Genomic DNA, 9,724 nt, shown 5'->3' with positions numbered 1-9,724 from the left:
ACGGTTTATTATTATTTTTTGATTTACTTTATTTTAGAGACCGTTCATTATTAATCTCCAAGGGTGGGCCGGCAAGTTGGAAAATGATCCCGGAAAAAAAAATAACTGACCCCCCTTTTCCAAACACAGAAAAATTCTCACCCCCCCCCCTTCTGAAGTACCAAAAAAAAAGTCAACCCCCCTGCATTTAAAAAAATTGAAATTTCAATGTATATATTGATTTATTCAAAACAGAATAGGAAACATATAGTACAATCACAAGTATCTGAGGAATATTTCCAATATTTGAACCTGGTTTTGGGCAGTTTACGCTAAAACATAGACCGCTTCGTGACCTACAAGGCGCAAACTGCCCCAAACCAGGTTATATTGTATAACCTGTTCAAATATTGGAAACATTTCTTATAATTTAATTTGTAATCAAAACTGTAAAGAAACTGTTTGAATACTTAAATTCATTAGAAGTCTTTTCCATGGACAGTCTAGACCTTATTGAGAATTTGGTGCATCAGTCTGGGATGAATTTTGATGCATAAACAGTTCAAGTTTGTTTTGTTTTGAACATTATAAGAAATTTTGGAAATAATATTTTTTTGTCTTTTGCTATGTGCACATACACTTCATGCAATTGAGAAAAAACAGATATGGTATAATGCAACAAATGCAAACAACCATTACAACCAGCGGTAAATTTAATACCTTCAGCGATCACAACAAGACTTTCATCATGAGGATAACCTCATTTAGTGGTGAGCTCTGAAAGGCCCCAAGTAAAACTTTAAGCAATGTCATTTTCTATGCATAGATAAAAAAATGAAACAGAAAATTAGAGAACAAAACATAAAAAGCTTTATTACACAGGACATTATGTATAAAATTCTAGACATTGCACAATTACATGTTTAAATGATTTTTCTATATAAAAAAAATCATGACCTTCCTCCTCATCAATTAGTCAAAAAATACATACTCCCCTCAAGTACTGCTATTTTTTCTTTGACACCCGTACTTTTTTGGGGCCCACCCCTGGAGATAAATTATGACCGGTCCCTTATTTTTATATTTTTTTGGGGGGGAGGGGTAGAATTAATAAAAAAATCATAAGCATTTTCTATCGAATGGTTCATCAATTTGAACTCAAAATAAACTTGAAAGATCAACTTTACATTGTACAAAGTTGTTGTTCCTTTTCATAATAATTCACTTTTACTTTTTACTTTTAAACATGTTTTAGAACACCGGTCTACTCCTGTTTATGTTGAATTTATTAGCTATAGTTTCAAAGTCATTCTTTTTTATTAGTGTTTTTGTTGTTTATTTTATTTAATATGACTTATATTTTTTTTTCTTAAAAAAAACAATTCCATCTTGGTTTCAAGATTTGGAATTTCCCAATTCCAAGTTTTTGTTGTCAGCCCTTTAAGTCTGTTATAAAGTCTCCTCTTTTAAAAACATGCACAACCGCATGTCTGACACAATGCACAAGTAAATTAACGTATTCTCTTTATTTAAACATAAAATTGTCACTTTAAGTTAAATTATTAAGATAGAAGCTCCATAACACTTTGAACTTAGCGCAATGAGCATTGGAACCTATTAAAGTGACATTTTAGCAGTCTATATAGCCAATGTGGATAAACTGTTAACCATGATACGGAAAGCCGTATTACCATAATACAGAAGTGTAATCAAGGGAACCAAGGTTTTAGCGGTAATCAAAATAATGTAATCCAGGGACAAAGACCAGACATGGAAAACAGACATGCACGACAAAGAACATAAAGTAACTAAAATCATACATACAAAGTAATAAAAGCAAATGAGCAACTCGGACTCCACTAAAAACTAGGAGCATGGACCAGACGCACCGGTAGGGTAAGCGTCCTCTGCTTTTCTAGAAACACCCGCCGAGTTGCTCATAAAAAGTCAAGTCCGGGGTAGACAAACGAGGAAAGGAAAACTATGACCCGTTGAATAAATCAGTTTTCAAGGTGCAGATAGATACACCATAACGATCCACGAGTTCATGATGACGACCATTAAACTTCTGTAGTGATGACTCCAATCTTGTAGCAACATAACCCTGTTCCAGAAGCCTATTTGTTAGAGTTCTAGCGCGATACAAAAAGTCTGCGTAGTTTCGGCAAGCTCTGGCATAACGTACGAGTTGTGATATGAACACTCCAAACGCAGGTGCCGAAGGGATGTTGCAAAACACGTCCACCGCACTGGAAAAATATGTTGTCGATTAAAAATTCCAGCATTTTGTAAACATCTTCCTCTGTATATTTGGAAGATGATTTGGAATTATTTCTTACAAAGTACGAGGAATCTCTACCAAGAACTATATATTTGCATCTAGGTGTACCATGTTTTTTTTTGAAAAACAACGATGTATAATGTTTTTAAGTCGGGATTTTAACTGAGTACGGGGAATAGAGGTATACAGTGTTGAAAAATCATAGGTTTTAATGCTATTATATTCAGATAATAGTCTTGAACTGATTGTCTCCAAAAGATCTTTCGAATTTTTCAGGATCCACATTGAATTAATACCACTACGGGAGTAACCAGTGTTGTGGTAGGACTGCAAACCTTAACAGTTGTGAGTATAGAAGTTAAAAATTTTGAAAGAGGTTTGGTGGTACATTTTGCAGATCCAGTTATGAAACGTTGTTTGTATGGATTCTTGTGGAGTTTAGGAATCCAGTACATAGACGGTAAATCACAATCATCGTCCCTGGTAGAGAGACCAAAAGAGGATAGCACAGATTTATGGTTTTCCATAATCTCTTCTTTGGAGAGTGTGGTAGCAGTATAGGTTTTATCACTGCTATTATTTTAAAGTCATGACCCACAAAATTAATTACTTCTTTCTCTGTGAAATGGCAGCTTGTGGAACAATTTCACTTATTGTCAAGTATTATTCGGATATCATGAGGATCTTTTTTTTTCAGTCTCTTTTTTTTCAAACCATCGATTTATACAAGTTGGACACCAACTGTCTACGAATCACGATGACAGCACGATACCAAAATAAGATCGCATTCCATCATCAGTCAGCCGTCGTATAAAATGCACAGTCTGGTCACCGAAGATATTATCAATGACATCTCAAAGGTCTTTTATCAAATAAATTGAAATAAAACAATAAACAAAAGAAATAATTAGAGAGTATTAAATTAGTGCCATGGCTTCAACCTAAGCTGCCATAAATAACAGTCTTACATCTGGTGTAAAACTATAAAATGTAGGAAAGTAATTGAACACTATACACATTTCTACTTATGGAATCAAACATAAATCAACGGTCAGTTTAGTTTTAAGCCTTTCAAGTTAACATCTCTACTGTTTCTCTTAGAAGTACCAAATGCATAGTTGGACTTCTTAAGGAAATTATGAACTGTTTCCATAAATTTCTTATTTCTTTTTTTAAATTTACCACGTCGAACAAAGACAGATGCATCCTGGGAAATGGCTTGAGCAATCTTTGTTTTTAAATATTTGCGACCAATTAGTGTCTGCATCCAATCTCTCGATGAAGGCAAACCATTGCTAACGACAAAAGCAATAACATACTTCTTTTTCATTCCCTTTGGCTGCAGTGCCAACTCAAATATGCCAGAAGCTCCAGCATCGCTCTGAAATATATCCTTTAAAGCGTAGCCCTGCACCCATTTGACTTTTCTAGTGCCGCCCCTCATCCCATACCCGTTCAATGAAATCGCCAGTATCCATTGTGACCATTGCAGTCGATTAATGGGTTTCGTGCTCTTAAATTTTTTATCATTGATTTTCTCTCTGGGTATTCCTTTATCCTAAAAAATGAAAACATTATGAAACATTTAGAATAAATCTGATTGAAGTTGACATTTGTAATAATAATAGTGTATTCGTGTGCTTTTTGTCAATACTGTTGGAAAAAAAACATTGTGTATCAGTTTCATGTTTTTATTTTTTAATATGAAACAAATATTCAAGCCTTTGCTAAAATATGTTGTTTGTTTTATCTTCCTGTTAATTTAACTCGTCTCACACGTAGAATTATGAATATGATTTTAAAGTAGCCAAAAATTCTTCTACTGAACAGCGCAAATATTCAAATAACATAATGTTTTTTTTTTTCGAATTTTGCTGCTAATATTACCGACTTTGGTACCTTACAGTTTTTTTTGTGTTAATTTCAAGTTTGGTAAATGTTGTATCCCGAGTTGATTAGCAAATCCCGCTGATGATTCCTAGAACTATAATAAGTGTCTGGCCTCTTGACGGAAAGTGGTAGTAGTTCGGTAAAATATTACTTTAAATAACTATTAATTGGATATACACTTACATCATTTTTTACATTTTTTGTAGTCTTTTCTTTAACATTTTTGTTTGCTGTTAGTTTACCAACTCTCTTGGTTGCTTTCGATACTTTCCCTATCTTTTTTAATTTACTAAATGGTATTGCTTTTGTCCCATCGATCAGAGGCGTCGCGAATGGCGAAGTAAATATGCTCGTCGACGTAACTGGTGGTAAAAATGTGGGAATTCCTGGCGTAAAAGGCGAAGTAAATGGGCTCGTCCTCGCAACTGGTGGTAAAAATAAAGGTGAACTGAGTCCATGCGTGGTTGGAACAGAAGACTCCTTCAAATTAGCGAACATACCAGATAAATTCTTATTTAATTTTGTGACACCATACTTTTCTTTGAGTTCTTCTTGGTATGCCTAAAAACCATATAACTTGTTAGTCCTTTCTTTAAGTTGACACATCTAAATTACAAATTAATGGCACCCATTATCTCAGTAACGAAAAATCAGGCACTTCACATTGTTATTTTCTCGCATGAGAAGCAAGTATCTCAAAAATAACTTCTATTTTGTTTAAAAATATATATATATAATGGATTTTAAAGCATGCTATGTGAACATAATGACAATACCTGATTGGTTTGTATTATCCTTGCGAATATATCTAGAAGAAATAAATCCTTGATTATTTATCAGAATAAAGACAATTCGCAAAACAATTAATGAAAACGTCGTAGGCATTTGACGGACGACCAAAAGAAAAGGAAGACAAGGGATGACATATTTTAAGGTAGTCTTTGGCATTGCCCGTGAGCTAAAACATAAAATAACCTCTAGCAAATCCTCTCCACCTTCTCTGTAACATATAGCCATCATCAAATCGAACAAGAGATCGAACTTGTCCAATGGTATCATCAAACCACCTGTCCTTGCTGCTATATCTCGGTAAAATGAGTCTATCATATGGCTGTAGGTCCTGCAAGCCACACCATACACTTTGACCCCCTGAAAAGTCATGAGTATTGCTAACATAGTACTGGAACTCCTGCAGTTGCAACGCACACTATATGTGATACCTTCCCCGAAAAGTTAAGTACTTCAAGGATCCTCAAGTACTTATCAAACATCAGCATGAAAGTAGGTAGAATAGGAGTAAAACTAATTTGATGTTTTGACATCACACAACTATATCGAATATTCTTTAGATTTCCTTAACGAATAATATGTTGAAGGCAAACTATTTCAAAGTTTTATTTTTCTATATAGAATAATTTAAAAAAAAATAAAAATTCATAATATCCTCGGTTAGAAAATTGCCACGATCACTAAACGGTAATGCAAGTAACTTAACGATGGCATACATTCGATACATAACTTAACGATGGTATACCTTCGATTCATAACTTAACGATGGTATACCTCCGATACATAACTTGGCGTATTAATTAAAAATAAATACATTGCTAACAGGGCTTAATCTAGGGGGAACGAGAAAAATTTGTCCTTGTTAGTGCACAATTCTACCATTTGTCTTTGCAAGTAGAAGTTTACGTAATAGATTACATAGACAATAACGACAGTATTGTTATTTTTCAAACAGAATTTACTAAAACGTCTCGTTGACATCGATGTCTACACTAGGCCCTAAATACAGCCTGTATTTTCTTTAGTATTTATGTACCTACCATTCCTTTAAGTTTATCACATTCTTCACGCCAGTTGATGTCATTGGTGAATTCCCCATATGTATAACCAGGCTCATGCGGGATGTTATCACCAATGATAACTAAAGACCTTTTACTTCCCGGAGTCCACGACAAAACTTCTGTGGCACGTCTTAGAACTAGTTCGTAACATTCCGGACCGTCTCCACCTCCAGTACGCTCGCAATTGTTTACGAAATCATGAAGTTCTGGAATTGATGCTCCAAAGTCAATCCATTTGATAATGTACGTGTGCTTGTCGCAGTAATCGCCATGTGCAAATATAGCGATTCTAATCCCTGGAACGTCAGATTGTAGTTTTTGAACAATATCTTTTATTCGACCTTTAACTTCATCTAATGCTGCACTCATTGAACCTGTTGTATCAAAGGAGAATACAACTTCGATTAGACCCCCCGGTGGTACAAGGGGTAAAGGGGGAAATATTGATGATTTCTTCTTTGACAAACGTTTGCCCAAAGTACTGCTACCAGAAAGTGATTTTCTAAGTGATGTTACTACTGCATCTCCAGTGCTTGAAAAGATAGATCCGCCATTTACTTCCGTAACTTCGGCATCTGGTGCAACGTCATCTTCCGTAATAACGCCAGTCTTCCCAACGTGAGATCCAGAATCCAATGTCACTGCAGCAGTGGCGACATCGTCGGTTTCCTTGATTATCGACGCTTTCTTGGTAAGTGATGGTACTTTAGAAACATTGTGTTTTAACGAAGATTTTCTCTTTGACAGTGATGGTTTGATTAGAGATGAAATGCTTGGAGTGTGGATTAGGGAATCGGGGGCACCTGAAGGTTTAGGCAGTCTCCGTTTCGCTTTCAGAATCTTTCGAGGTGGGCTTTCGCTACGAAAATCCAAAGGCAATGTGGGTTGTCGACGTAAGGTTGATGAATCCATTACACCTTCACTTCACACGACTTAGAAAACTAATGAAAATTAAAAAGAAAATAACTTTTGAATACATTATATATTGAAGTTAAGTAGAAATCTAAGTTTTTTTTTCAAAATTTTGAGCGAATTACAAAAAAATCCCCAGACCCAACCTACCAATATGGGTTTGTGCCCGTCCAATCCGAACCCCCCATTTGGATACGCGGCTGCGCCGCTGTTCACAAATCCATACATATGGATCATCTCACGATTGCTCCGTAATAAAAATATAATGGTGGAATCTAGGTTTTTCTATTTTATTCTAATTAATTCTTCGGCAAATCCATTTTGTGTACAAATTTATTACGATGCTCTTTGAACCTTTCAAGTTATGTATATACATTGTAGATCAATAATATACTCATTGACATAACGTAACGCATTCCTGAAAATAACTATTTTGTTATTATGTTCACTTCCGAAAACATAAGTAGAGTGTCACGGGTTTCGCATTTATATTAATACAGATATTAATTTACTTACCCATTCAACAGAAAGACTATTTTGCAACTCTTCGATTTCTGCGGTATGAATATTCATATCAAAAGCTAGGCGTATCGTACGCCGTCATGGGCACGTTTGGAATCCGAAAAACTAATCCTTAAACTACTGCATAATAATTTGTGTTTTTCTGTTTTGTTTTTAGATAGACATTAGATTGATAATAGTTGTATTAATAATTTGCTTTCATGATCCATAAAAAGAGATTGTTCGCATATACGGAATCCACACCCGCAAACGGTTTTCATTGCTTATGAATATTCATGAAGAAGCTTAATAGCTGACTAAGCAGGTCGACTCGTAATATGAATAGACACGTTTTCTAAATATATTGATTACCCCGATCACTCGATATATATATTATAATTCAAGTATAATTCTGAATGGATTAAAATTACAATGCCATGATCAATTATGAACAAAGCCTAACTGTAGACTATACCGGGTGTATGTAAACTGAAGCACGAATAAAACAAACAACGAAATGAAACGAAATGGACCAAAACCGAAACGAAGTCGTGATATAGCGAAGAACAATATTTTGTGAAAATATAAAAAGATTGAACCAGGTAAATACTGGTCTCGCACACCTCAAAGTAATTTTGAATTTCACATTTTCTGAACACAATGTATATTTGGAACCATACACAGGGGCTTGCACTACGCGGGAAAATGGGTCTGTCACTCAAAAATGGTATTTTTTGTTCATTTCTTGTCATTGTTTGCTACATATGGTGTTCATCGGGAATAAATAAGGAACCAAAGCACATTCATCCTACAGCCTGTACACCGTGAAGACTACTGAAGTCAAATAAAGTGTGTTACAGTCACGAGTTGGGGTCGGGAGTCTCCTGAAGGGTCACTGGTATGAAAAAATAGGATGTTTTTTTTTTCAATATTTGGCTCTGTTTGGCCTAAAACTGGAAGTAGTCTGTACAAGTTGTTGACATAGAAATGGTGGTGACATAAATCATTCTCATTTAGTTTCCAGGCGAAATAGAGTACTATAGATTAATTCTGCTCTGGCGAGGGTCTGAGAAATGAACCCCATCCCCCATAAAAATACATAATTTTTTCGACAGCGGAAAATCGTGACCTCTTTAGCTTTCAAGTCATTATTTTTTTTTAACAAACTCTATATCAGATAGCCTTATTTTAAAGCACAGTCACGCTGCTTGCAGATGAACGCAAATTGCGCTTTCCTAAACTAAGGTTAAGACTGCCAGAACCATTAATCGGAACCATGTCCAATCCCGGACAGGTCCGGGTGTAGCACGACAAGGGTTAATACTTATTCCCCTCAGTTTCAACATTGTCTCAGTATTCATGGCTGGACTGAAGAAACTTCTTGATTAATGATTTCAAATGTATTTGCTTATTGTTTTTTTTTTGTTTTTTTTTTTGTTTTTTTTTTTTTAATTTTACTTAGAGTCACTTTCGCTAGCTAGTAGAAATCGCTACTGAACTTATAAATCAGTTACTTTCACAAATCTTCACGTTATGTATCGTAATTGATTGAGCTACATGCATGCATTGATGAAGATTAAATCATTAAATTCAGAAGTAGTAAAATTTCTCTACACAAATTTGCGACGTAACTTGCAAAACCGAAAATACCATATACCTTCTCCAGTGCCGATGTGGTATGCAGTACGTTGGCGAAACAGAACAACCTTTCAACAGGCGTATGAATGGTCATCGCAGTGACTACAAATTCAAACCAGACCTCCCTCTAAGTCGCTATCTTAGATCTACCGGACACACCCAGGAGGATCTCCACAACATTGTTGTGACGATCATAGAACATAATAAAAACTGGTCAAAATGTAAAAGAGTATCTCGGGAAAGCTTTTGGATAAAGAAATTGCAAACAACTTCTCCAGATGGAATTAACGAGAAAAAATAATTCATTTTTAGGTCTTGGTCTAAGGCTGGTACAGCACTACTTGCTATTCATCAATACGCCGTACTACTATATTTGGACTTTTTATTTTTTTAAATTGTTTTCCACAGTTAATTGTAACTTTGATAAAAAGACCCTCTTTGTTATTTTCATTCAGGCTCCCCATCAGTTGCTTATATGAGCCTTTGATAAAGGTACAATCACCCACAGCGTACGCGATTCAGCTTCTGAATCTGTTTTGGTCTTGAACTTTGTGAATTTTATGCTCATTTAATTTTATTATTTTTATGCTGAGGAAGGATATCTGTTATCCGAAATATTGAATTTAATTTTACCATCTTCTGATGATGTTAAACATATTATAAAGATTTAAAA

The 9,724-nt window shown here is 35.1% G+C and overlaps 1 protein-coding gene across 1 annotated transcript; it reads right to left on the bottom strand.

Annotated features, from left to right (window-relative positions):
- Positions 1-3,107: 3,107 nt before the first annotated feature.
- LOC148627068 (uncharacterized) lies at positions 3,108-7,517 on the bottom strand. Its single transcript, XM_088566853.1, has 5 exons — positions 7,429-7,517; positions 5,980-6,941; positions 5,126-5,299; positions 4,334-4,711; positions 3,108-3,818 (listed from the first exon to the last, which is right to left on the bottom strand). The coding sequence occupies exons 2-5, from the start codon at positions 6,910-6,912 to the stop codon at positions 3,312-3,314; spliced, it is 1,992 nt and encodes a 663-aa protein (XP_088422979.1). The 5' UTR covers positions 6,913-6,941; positions 7,429-7,517; the 3' UTR covers positions 3,108-3,311.
- Between the last annotated feature and the right edge of the window lie 2,207 nt (positions 7,518-9,724).

The sequence above is a fragment of the Perna viridis genome, chromosome 1 (genome assembly GCF_037379345.1).
Source record: "Perna viridis isolate PV_CMFRI_1.1 ecotype Kerala chromosome 1, ASM3737934v1, whole genome shotgun sequence".
Classification (NCBI taxonomy): domain Eukaryota; kingdom Metazoa; phylum Mollusca; class Bivalvia; order Mytilida; family Mytilidae; genus Perna; species Perna viridis.
The sequence above is the reverse complement of the archived record's forward strand: the minus strand, read 5'-3'. Positions and strand labels throughout refer to the sequence as shown.

Excerpts from the sequence above, each read along its gene's own strand:
- LOC148627068 (XM_088566853.1), bottom strand. The coding sequence starts at position 6,912 with ATGGATTCATCAACCTTACGTCGACAACCCACATTGCCTTTGGATTTT. Across the intron at positions 5,300-5,979 it reads GTGATAAACTTAAAGGAATG|GGGGTCAAAGTGTATGGTGT; the intron begins GTAGGTACATAA and ends ATGACTTTTCAG. Across the intron at positions 3,819-4,333 it reads CAAAAAATGTAAAAAATGAT|GATAAAGGAATACCCAGAGA; the intron begins GTAAGTGTATAT and ends TTCATTTTTTAG.